The 12,734-nt window shown below is 33.6% G+C and overlaps 1 protein-coding gene and 1 pseudogene across 1 annotated transcript; both read left to right on the forward strand.

The window, feature by feature from the left end:
- Positions 1-2,131: 2,131 nt before the first annotated feature.
- Positions 2,132-3,078, forward strand: LOC109680365 (olfactory receptor 5K3-like; annotated as a pseudogene).
- A 3,840-nt stretch (positions 3,079-6,918) lies between these two features.
- On the forward strand, positions 6,919-7,890 carry LOC109680364 (olfactory receptor 5K3-like). Its single transcript, XM_020155241.2, has one exon. The coding sequence runs from the start codon at positions 6,919-6,921 to the stop codon at positions 7,888-7,890; it is 972 nt and encodes a 323-aa protein (XP_020010830.2).
- The last annotated feature ends 4,844 nt before the right edge of the window (positions 7,891-12,734 follow it).

Here is a 12,734-nt window from a genome sequence, read left to right on the forward strand (position 1 = left end):
CTTTTATTTGTTCTTGTGTTTTCTCAAATTCTCTATTTTTGTTGTCTTGGAATTTCTTTAGTGTCTCCTGTACATTTTAGTGGACCATATCCAGTATCATCTCTATAAAGTTCTCATTGATTACTTGCAGGATTTCTTCTTCCCTGGTGTTCTTGTGGGCTTCATTGGATTCTTTGTCATAGTTTATCTTTGATTCATTGGAGTCTGGATCTGGGCTTCTGCTTTTTTCATTTCCCTCTGGTTCCTGTACTAATTTATTATTGGGGGGAAAATGGTTTCCATCTTTTTTCTGTCTTCCTATCATTCCACTTGCTGCTGTTACTGTCCTTGTACTGTGTGTAATTTAGTATTGTCTAGCCTGTAATAGTAGCAATGATGGTATCTAGAGTGGAAGAGTAAGAGGAGAAAGAAAGGAAAAAGATAAGGAAAAAAGAAAGGGGAAGGAAAAAAGATATAGAGCCAAAGAAATAAAAAAGGAGTGATAGTGTGTTAATCAGCAGTGAGCTAAACAGCCATTAAAGAGACAGAGAAAGAGGGAAAAAAAAAACTCGGGTTCAAATGCAATATAGTTTCAGCCTTAATAGTTCGGTATCTGGTGTTACTTCTTCAGCATCTAGTTGGTGTTTGAGTAGTAGTTCTGTCATTGTCTCATCAAAGGAAAAAAAAGAAGAAAAGGTATCTAAAACTATAAAAGAATAAAAGTTTAAGGTTCAAAAACCACACCAGTAGTTGTGGTGTTGTTCCTTCAGCATCCAGTGTTGGTGTAGGTATTTAATTGTTAACCTTGCCAGGTGATTGGATCTGGAGACAGCTTGGTGAACCTTTATCTGCTCTGTTTGAGGGTGTGGCTCACCTGGCACCTACTGTCAACTGGCTGCTGCTGTGGGCTTTATTTATTACAGTTCTCAGTAATGAGTCATCACACTCACCTAGTCCAGCTGGCTTTGTTTGTTGAAGATTCTGCTGGATGCCTGCCCCTTTTCTTTTCTCCAGTGTATGACCCTACTAGCCTGTTGCAATTGCAGTCCTTGTTTATTTACAGTTCATGTGGAAGTGCCTTTCCCCCACTCTCTTGTGGAGCACACTGGGGGGAGTTATGCCACATCTGCTTTCTCTGGCAGGCTTGTTTATTTAGAGTTCGTGTGGGGAAGTGCCCATCCCCCTCTCTCTGGCAGAGTGTGCTACTTGTCAGTTGGAAGCCTTCCCCTCTCCAAGCTCCCTGTGGGGGCCTCCACCCCTGCCTTCTTCTGCAGGTTTGTTTATTTAGAGTTTGTGTGGGGAAGTGCTCCTCCCCCATTCTCAGGCAGAGAGTGCCACATGGGGAAGTGCCTCTCACCCTTACTCCAGAGCTCAGGGCACCCACCATCTTTGTTATGTGTCCTTTTTTTTCAGTTGCTTATTATTCAGTTTTTTTTTTCAGGGCAGCAGTCAGTTTGTCCAGGGGGCTATGCTGATTTTTCTCCAAGGTGGCTGTGGGAGAACCATGTGCCACTTATTACTTACCTATGGGTCTGCCAAGCAGGTTAGGAGGCCGGTGCCTGGCAGTGCGGGAGCCTTCCTGGTTTCTCCATATTCCATGATGTGGGGGAGCTATGTGCTGTGCTGGGGGTGCAGAGGTGTTAAAGTTTTGCCTCTTCTTGGTGATTTTTCCTGTCTGGTGTGTCTCCAGCATCTTAGGAAAATTTTTCCTTTAAGGAACACATGCTATATGCTTCCTCCCTCTAGTTGCTATCTTGGAAAACCCCAGGAAAATTATTTTAGGTTTGCTTTAGGGACCTTAAAAATTTGGCACTGAAATTATTTGGAAACAATCAACCAAAGGGTAGTGTCCGAAATTTGTATAGTTCTCAAGTATAAGTGCATAAAATTATACTTTTTCTTCTTTAAGGATCCTCCTCAGAATTCTAAAATACATTGTTGTGAATATTGGAGGTCACAGCAGGAGGGCATAGGTGCTGAAACTTTAAGAAAAGAAACATATGAAAAAAGTATAAAGAGCTTCCTTAAACAGACAGGAAATTCTCAAAGGAGAATTTCTGTCTTTTATGAAAAGAAAAAATTAATAGAAAATATATGCTCTCAATTAACATCTTATATTTTACTAATACTTATCTCCACAGAAAAGCTAAGGATGACTGAGGACAACTATTCCTTGACACCTGAATTCATCCTCACAGGATTTACAGATCATCCAGAACTGAAGACCCTGCTGTTTGTGATCTTCTCTGCCATCTATCTGATCACCATGATGGGGAATCTTGGTTTGGTAGCCTTGATTTACAAGGAACATCATCTTCACACACCAATGTACATCTTTCTGGGAAACCTGGCTCTGATGGATGCCTGCTGTTCCTGTGCCATCACTCCCAAGATGTTAGAAAACTTCTTTTCTGAGGACAGAACAATTTCCCTCTATGAATGCATGGTACAATTTTATTTTCTCTGTCTTGCTGAAACTACAGCTGCTTTCTCCTGGCAGCAATGGCCTATGACCGCTATGTGGCCATATGCAGCCCACTGCAGTGCCGCACCATGATGTCCAAGAAACTCTGCATTCAGATGACCACAGGGGCTTACATAGCTGGAATCCTGCATTCCATTATTGGAGTTGGGTTGTTGCTTAGATTAACTTTCTGTGGGTTTCATCAAATCAATCCCTTCTTTTGTGATGTCCTTCTGTTATATAGACTATCTTGTGTTGATCCTTTTATCAATGAATTGATGTTATTCTTCACAGCAGGGTCAATTCAAATCTTTACTGTTACGATTGTCCTAATGTTGTATATCTATATCCTTTTCACTATATTTACAATGAAATCTAAAGAGGAAACATGCAAAGCCTTATATACCTATGCATCCCACTTTGTACTTGTGTCAATACTCTATGGTTCTGGTCTCCTCATGTATGCTCAACCAAGTTCAGTTAATGAAGGGGATAAAAATACATCCATTTCTACTTTTTATACTGTAGTAATTCCTTTATTAAATCCTTTTATTTATACACTAAGAAATCAGGAAGTAATAACTGTTGTGAAAAGATTAATGAAAATAAGAAAATTTTCTTACTTTCAGAAATAAGAATCACGTCTTTTGTGAAAAATGATTGCACCTTGATTTTATCTTTTTTGTAAATGTGCAGGTACAGAGAAAATGAGGAAATGCCACATGACAGTGTATGATGGCATGAGTCAAAACAGTTTTGAAAGGAGAGTTTCTACTATAACATACTTGAGAATCTATGGTAACAGGATTCATCAGAAAGAATTACACTGTCAGAATGTTAATTGGTCCCAATTTTTGACAAATTGAACAAATGCTAGGAATAAAAATTAGTGTAACTAAAACTCATCTTCCTTCCTTTAATATCATTGGCAAATTGCTATCTCAAGCTAACTCAAACCTTCTTAAGACCCTAAGTTCATTTAGTTTGTGCAGGTTATATTTGTATGGTGTGGTACTGCATCTTAGAGATTATAACTAAAAAATGAAAAGAATTAATATAAAAATAATAAATGCATTATATATTAACTAACATAACTATATTAAAACAGTTTGTAGGAGATATTCACCAAATACCTAAATATGATAACCATTGTTTGAGTGTTGATAATATAAAATCAAATGTGAGATGGTTGATAGTGGGACAAGATATGACTGCATTTTACTACCTACCAATTAAAAACTTATATTTTCCATTAGCATGTGCCACTCTCTTTTCTTCAGCTGTGCTTGAGGTGCTATCTTATCACTTCACATGTGAATTCTTGAAGTTTGTCTCATTCTAAGCATGTTCCAATGAGTGAATTATCAGATCAGTTTTCTGAAATACACAATCATGTTATTCTGCTGTCAGGAAGACTCCAGTGTCTGCTACGTCTAAATAAATTTAGATTCCTGAGTGTAGCACTGAAGTTTCCCAGTAGCCTGGTCCACTCACACCTCCCACACTCACCAAGACCTCTGCAACAGTTTGCCATCTTGTTCACCCCATATTTCTCACTCACAATGACACAGTTATTTCCATAAACATTGACTTCAGTCATGTTCATTTCTGTTTTGTTTCAAGTATCAAAAATTTTTTTCTATTTTAAAATCTTGTCACATACCAAGTCCTCAAAAATTAATCTTTTTTTTTTTTTTTTTTTTGAGGATAGTAGGGATAGGATTCAGCCTGCCACTTACTAGGCAAGCGCTCTGCCACTTGAGTTACTCCATTAGCCCTTGTTTTGTTTTGGATTTTTTTGAGATAGGGTCTCCTAAACTATTTGCCCTTTTTGGCTTTGAACCAGAATCCTCCTGATCTCTGCCTCCTAGGTAGCTAAGATTACAGGCATGAGCACTTGTGTCTGGCTTTAAACACATCTTAAGTAACACCATTAATTGAAGGTAAACTGTATGTTTGATTTGACTTGATTTTCAACTGAGTGTATTATACCACATGACTATACAATCAATTAAATTAATTTGATACTCTGTAAGAATTTTTACAAATGCCACAATGCACCTCAAAACACACCACACCTTCTAGTTTCCTCTACAAATACTAATTATTTTTTATAAACTACATTATTTCTACTTCTTTCAGTAAGGGATCAAACCACTCAGAGACTATTTTTTGTCTGCTTTACATAATAATAATATTATTATGTAATAATGAAGTGAATGATAAAAATGATAAAGTTAGCCAAAAAAAATCGACAACATCATCTTCAAACAGATTTAGTGAAGGTCATTGGCTCTAACCTCATTGTCTCACAGGACATCTTTAATGGATTTCAAGTGGTTTGAGTTTTTTAGGACTAAATGTCTCCACAGAAATACATTGATGTCAGTGCAGGGAATTCCCTTTAGGATTTCTGGGAACACTAACTTTGCAGTGTAAGAGACATAAATACTAACACTGACTTATAGGTAATCTCTGATATTTTCATTCTCAAATACTTTAGGAAACAAAGTACATGGATATTTTAAAATTCTGAGGCCTTCAATATCAAGCAAACCATGTACTTTCAAAAATCTCTTCATAGTGAAATCTAGGTAAAAGTAGTATTCTAGCTTATTTTTACTTTTAATTTTAACAAAGTTATTATTTATTCACTTAATTATTTTCTATTTTCAGGATTCCTAAATTTTAACTCTTATCTTTTAGCTCACAGCATACAAGATTGTTTGCTGTGTGGACATAGGATGAGTTGTCATGATGTAACTCACTTGATTTTCTGATTAAATATAAAATTTCAAAATATACAGGTACAGTAAGAAATACGTTCTGTTAAATAATACAAGTATACACATTGAAAACAGTTTTTAACTTAATTGACTTACTGTCTGGCTTATATTTAATATTTTAGAGTGAACAAGTTTCTACTGTCTTTTTTCTGATGTGTTATAGAAATACAAACCCATTTTGAACATAGAGTTAATATGATTAAACTTCTCAATCAATATGTCCCAAAGGATCACTTAATAATTAAAGGGAAACAATCTTTTAAAACAAAAAATATGAATTTAAAAATATTTTTAGGATTCAACTGTTTTTCTGATTCATAAGTGTTAAATACTGCAGTATAAAGGTCAAGTTGCTTTTCATAGCTTACCAACTAATATGGCATACTTCAGAAAATCTTATATAATTTTCTGAAGAAATAGGAAAATAGTAGAAAGGAGTAAATTTAAACTTTAAAAGATACCTAAATATTTGAAGATGATTATTTTAAAATTTTCCTTATGGCCTTTTATGCAGCATTAACAGTCTCAATGTTCAGATGCAAAGAGGTCACTAATGATCACTTCTAAAATACTGAAAACAAAGTCATCCATTCCAGGTCAATAGCATTGATGTTCTGTTAGAATTAATTCTGCCTTCTTCCACAGAACATATTATTATTTTATGTTTAATATTATCATCATTATTATTTCCTTGTGTGTGTGCATACATGTTACTCTGGGCTGAACCCAGAGTCTTGCTCATGCTACTGAACTACACCTATAGTCCTCCCATAGAATTTTACAGTTCCTTTCATGGAAGTATGTACCACATAACCTCAAATGTTTGCAATATGATAAGGAAATAGTTCAAGCACATGTTTAAAAAAATAAAGCAATGTAAATTTTACAGATGAAATTATAGATTGCCCTGGGTCAGAAGATATGCTCCATAGTTCATAAAATGAGATCAATGAGATCTGGAACATTCAGGTAAAACTTTATCAGGCAACATTGTATATAAACTACATATTACAAAAAGACAGATGATTTACATATTTTTTAAAAAATGGAAATTATGGCAGATTAGTGTTTGGGAAAATGGGTGCAATGCAGGGAAAGGGGATAAGACATGGGACAATCTGTGTGGTTATTTATGTCATAATCTTTCCTGTGTAATTTGCATTCAAGATGAGTAGCCCTGTCCTCAGTCCTTAGCTGTTGTTGTGCAATTTCTAAGATACAAGTTTAACATATCTGTACTATGCTTTATTAAACTATTCACACTTTAGGGAGAGTACAAAAAACTGTTCTCACAGTAGATTAAAAAATGAGAAAAATATTGATTTGAATATTTTAGGATTCTTAAAAAGAGATGCCAAAATTACTTAGGAACATTAAATCACATATGGATACCCTAAATGTGTATGGGGTCCTTGCATAATTACATAAAGTCATCCATTTCCACTTTAAGCATCCTCCCTGAAATGATCAAAATGCCATTGTGAATTCTGATAATAACAGCTCAAGATCAGAGACCCTGACAATTTAAGAAAATATATGCCCCTAAGAAGTTTGGAAATTGTATTTCACAGACATCATGGAATGTTTAAAGAACAAACTTGCTTAACACAAGAAACAATGATGGAAATAATGTATTCTCAATTAAAGTATTGTATCTCTCTGATTCTTGTCTCAACAGGTAAGGTAAGGATGACAGAGGACAACTACTCCCTGACCACTGAATTTGTCCTCATAGGATTTGCAGATCATCCAGACCTGAAAACCCTGCTGTTTGTGGTCTTCTCTGCCATCTATTTGATCACCATGGTGGGGAATCTTGGTTTGGTAGCCTTGATTTACAAGGAACATCATCTTCACACACCAATGTACATCTTTCTGGGAAACCTGGCTCTGATGGATGCCTGCTGTTCCTGTGCCATCACTCCCAAGATGTTAGAAAACTTCTTTTCTGAGGACAGAACAATTTCCCTCTATGAATGCATGGTACAATTTTATTTTCTCTGTCTTGCTGAAACTACAGACTGCTTTCTTCTGGCAGCAATGGCCTATGACCGCTATGTGGCCATATGCATCCCACTGCAGTACCACACCATGATGTCCAAGAAATTCTGCATTCAGATGACCACAGGAGCCTATGTAGCTGGAAACCTGCATCCCCTGATTGAAGTAGGGCTATTATTAAGGTTAACTTTCTGTGAGTCTCATCAAATCAATCACTTTTTCTGTGATGTACTTCCATTATATAGACTCTCCTGTGTTGACCCTTATATTAATGAATTGATATTACTAATCTTGGCAGGATCAATTCAAGTCTTTACAATTACTATAGTCTTGATATCATATTTCTATATCCTTTTCACCATATTCACTATGAAATCTAAAGAGGGAAGAGGTAAAGCCTTATCTACCTGTGCCTCCCACTTTCTCTCTGTGTCAATATTCTATGGATCTCTTCTCTTCATGTATGCTCAACCAAGTTCAGTGAATGAAGGGGATAAAGATATCCCTGTTGCTATTTTTTATACAGTAATAATTCCATTATTAAATCCTTTCATTTATAGTTTAAGAAATAAGGAAGTAATAAATGTTGTGAAAAGATTAATGATGAATAGAAAATTTTGTAACATTCTTAACCAAGTATCATCTCCTTTGGAAAAGTAATTTGAACTTGATAATATATTTTTTCTAAATATACAGGTGCAGAAAAAGTAGAAAAATGCTTCATTATAGTCAAAATATTAAATTTTCAATTATGGTGATATTTGACTCAAATTTGTTTTGATATGACTAGGATCCATTAGGAGTAAAGAATTATTTATTATTTATTAATTAATCACAATTTTCAACATATCCAACAAGTGCTAGGAATTGAAGTCATTGCAGATTATGCCATCACCCATTTAATATCATTGCCACATTTTTTGATCCCACAGAAAAATTTTAAAAATCTCAGACACATTCCATGTTCTCAATTACTAATCTTTTCTGAAGCAAATGACATGTATTAGTTGGATTTTCTGCTTGATTTCAGTTCTGTCAGGAGATTATGTTTGAATATGTATTCATCCAGAATATATATTCTCTAAGAATATTTTTATATTGGTTGTTAGTTGTTTTCCTCAAATTCTCTTGAAATGAAGTTTCTGTATTGGTGTTTTCAGTTTGTAGTTTATCATTATGTTCTTCATAATGAAATCCTTGAGAACTTAAATATTTCACATAGTTTGCTTATCTGTCCATCACTTATCACTCTGCAGTTATGGACTATTCCCATTAAAACACATCTGTGGTTTTTTTCTTTGTTGGTATCATTACTTGTTTTGTTGTTCATTAGGAGTAATAAAAACTGCACTGATTCCAATGAAAAGTATTGATATTTTCATAGTGTTAACAAAAGATGGAGATGTTTATACAAAAATGAGGTAGAAAAGAATGAAAATTCTAAATATCAATGTAAAAATATTTATTCACCAAATAAATGTACAAATGTAAAGTAAAAATAATTCATTGAAAATTTGCTAGATTCTAAGCTAGACTTTTCAGACATATTATCTACAATTAATGCTATTTTGTGTTTTTCTTGAATAAAAACCTCATATATTGATACATTGAGTGGCTTACCCAAGATCATCACAGTAAGTCCAACTGATCTGGAGTTTGAATCAGAATGGCTTTTCTTACACTTGCTTGAGGATTCAGAAAATGGAGGTTGTAATGTTTCTGCAATTTAGTTTTTAAATAATATTGGAAGTAAACTGGACACAAAAAGTTGGAAAAGCTGATAGTTGAATCAAAACAGAAATAAGCAGTGGGTGCGCAAAGTAGGAGTGAACAACGTAGCAGAGGGAATAAGATGGCAAACTGTTTCATGGATCTTGATGACTGTGAGAAGTACAGAGCATCATATTACTAAAACCTTAAATACAGTCCTCAGAAATCTGGATTTATTTAGAGGCATCAGACATTGGAATTCTCTTGCAGCAGGGTAATATTTTTTATATTTTAGAAAACTGATCTGGCAATTAATTGATTGAAAAGAACATGGAATGGGACAAACTTCAATAATTCAGATATTAGGTGATTAGAGTAGAACTTGAGAACAGTTAAAGAAAGGAGAGGGGTACACATATATAAAGAAAAAGTAGTAAATTATAATTGGTACATTATAAAAACTAAGTCCTATCTTCCTCCCATATCAGCCATTTCACATCTGATTATATTTTTCTTTTTGGAATCCAATGATTATTTCCTTCAAAGTGCTTTTAATATAATTATGTTAAGTTAACATATAATGTGTTCAATATTTTCACTTTTAAACTATCAAGTATTTTAAATATTACAGTTTTAATCCATACTATGGTAAATAGTGATAGATAATACCTCCATAAACAAAAAATACTTAAGGTCTTAACTATGTTTTAAGATTACAATACATCAAGGGACCAAAACTTGTGAGAAGCTCTAAATCACATGGCTAGTACACACCCTCTATTGACATTTTTATTTGTCTTAACTGCATTCATTGATTATCTTTCATTTTCTAATAATACTGTGATTTTTGTTATTAGTATTGCATCACCCACCCCAAATCTTAGCAGCACTGATTCCCAGATATCTTCAGGTAAGAGAGTATATAAATTTTTAGAGGTACTGAAACAATAGTGGTGAATCATTAGGTGATTAATAATTTTGTTTGTTTAGAATTCTGGACTTGAAATGAACCTTTTTGTTGAACTCTTTAAAGCCATCCTTCCATTACATGCTATTAAGCTTTATCACTTTTGAAAAGTTGCATGTTTTTCCTGGACCCCATTCTATTATTGTTTCTCTGAAAACTGTCAGGAGCTTTTCTCAGTCCTATGACTTATTGAATTACAGAAAGAAAATTTTGGGTATATTTTTCATTTATTCTTCTGGTCAGTGGTGGATACTTTCTTACTTTCCTCCATCCCTGCTCAGCACTTTGACCTTTACTTTTCCATTTATTTCACTTTCCTGCCCTTTGTTTTCTTTCTATTCCTTCTCTTCCCTTTTCATTCCTTCCCTTTTCTTCTCTTATTCATCTCCCTTCCATTCCCTTTCACTTTCCTTCTACATTCTCTAAATCCTTCTTTCCTTTACTTCCTCCCTTCTTGCTCTCTTCCCAAATTCCCTCCTTTCCTTTCTTACTTCTCATTAAATATTTAAACTTTTACTTCTTTGGTAAGATAAAACTTTAGAGTACAAAATAAATGCAACTCCCAGAAAAAAATGCAGATCTAATTAGCAATTTGTGGAAAAATTAGTAGTTTTTACTAATATAGAAACATCATTAATGTTTTTAATTATCATTGAAACTCATAGATTTTAGAATATTTTCTCAGCTTAAGAAAGATATAATTATTATCTCTTAACTAGCAGGAACTCAATTCAAGAGCTTCAATTTGTTCCTGAGCATTTTTCATAAAATCCCATCAGTTTCTCACAGATTTCCTTATCGCACTTATGAAATCTACACAACTGTTTTTGCAATTCCTGCTTCAGAATGAAAATTATACATTTTCCCAAGAGGTCCCTTAAGTAATCATTTTGAGTAGATTCCAACCTATATTTTATTTATTTTAATAATACAAACATAAGTAAATTATGCACAAACTATACACATTTCTTATTTCTTCATTTTTTTCTTACTCATAAGGTCATGAGCCTTAATATTTTTTAACTTTACATCATAACCACTTATCTTTCCTTAGCAGTATGTAGTAATGTTTCATTCACTTTTTGTTTTTTATATACTATCTTATAAATTTATTTAGCTTGTCTGTTATAAATAATTATTTGCATTCTTGACAGTATAATATCTGATGCATCCTTATTGATCTCTTTATTTGTAAGCATTTCTAATTACTATTTTAGCTACATATCTTCTATCAACTATAAAGCTAGATTTTCTTATATAAACAAACTTAAAGATCTTGTAATACATAAGTTAACAAAATTTACAATAATTTCTTAGATTTTTTTTCTGGTCTATATCCTACTATTTGATTTGAAATTTAACAACCATATCATGTTATATATACTTATTGTTTATTTAACATGCTCTATTACATACTTTTAAAAATTGTTCAGGAATTTTGGATGGTTTGTTCTTTCACTTTAGTTGCTCTATTTATATCAATATCTTGATTGTACACTCAGTCTCCCTTATCTGCATTTAGGCTGCTATTTTGGGTTTGTCTGCTTTAAATAATATTATTTGACTGGTAGTAATGCTTATTTGAAAGTCATGGCACTTCATCTGCTTCAGCTCTCTCATCTCTGTTGTGTCTTCCTGTTTCTATTGCTTTTTATTAGATTTAGTGTATTTAATGACATTAGCTATTGTGGAGTTACAAAGATAACGGCATTTCATGTACACTTTATCCAAGTAGCCCTAATGTGAATGTCTTACATAATGATGGTCCACATACCAAAATTAAGAAGTCAGCATTGATGCAATATTATTAACTAAACTACAGACTTTATTCTTTATTTCAGCAGTTTCATAATTAATGTGATATTACAATTTCCTGATCAAATTCAATGTACCAATTTGCATTAAGTTGTCCACTCTCCTTAGTATCCTCTAATGTTTGACAGTTTATTGGTCTTTCCTTGTCATTCAGGACCTTGACACTTCAGAAGATGTCTGTCCAGATAGTTTTTATAATATTCTTCAATTTTAATTCATCTGACATTTACTCATGATTACAGTTTTCTTAGGGAATTTAGGGAGGAAGGCTACAGAATTATGGTGTCCTCTCATGGCACATCATGACTTAATACTGGTGATGTTAAGGTTGGTCACTTGACTAAGTTGAGACGTGCTAGGTTTCACTACTGAGAAGTTTGCTATTTTCCCCTTCCCACTGATATTCATTAGAAACAAGGTATTAAGTCTAGATAGCACATGAGGGGAGAGTACTTAAGCACTAACTCATAAAGGAAGCAATATCAAAGGTTTTTTCAAACAATTTTAATATCACACCAGCAATATTAAATCCTTTGGAGACATTATTAGACTATACAAACTATTAGTTTTTTGGAAAATTTGGATGTTATCTTGCCTACATCAATTATTACTGTTGTGTTCAAATGGTGATGGTCCCTGCGCTATGTAATAATTGGTAAGTACCACTTAGTAGGTATAAAATCCTTGCTTCATACTTTTTTTCCTTGAGTTTATTGAAAATATTGCTTCCTGTGTTGCTGTTGAGAAGCCAAGTGCCATACTGATTTCAAATTAGGTTGTCCTTCTACAGGAAGGTGTAGCTAATATTTCTATTCTAAAATCTAATACTTTAAGGAAAATAAACCTGAGATCACTTTTTACAACAGTTATTCATGTTTTTCTCTGATATTGCTTCTACATCTGCTAAGTTAGCATTTCATCTTGTCTACCACTGTTCTAACATATGAATTTTTATACATTTGTGGTATATGGAAATTCTTTTTTCAATATAAAGCCTTCAGCTAATGTGTTG

This window comes from Castor canadensis, chromosome 5 (assembly GCF_047511655.1).
Source record: "Castor canadensis chromosome 5, mCasCan1.hap1v2, whole genome shotgun sequence".
NCBI classification, from domain to species: Eukaryota; Metazoa; Chordata; class Mammalia; order Rodentia; family Castoridae; genus Castor; species Castor canadensis.

Bases quoted from the DNA above. Each gene is read 5' to 3' on its own strand.
- LOC109680364 (XM_020155241.2), top strand. From the start codon at position 6,919: ATGACAGAGGACAACTACTCCCTGACCACTGAATTTGTCCTCATAGGA.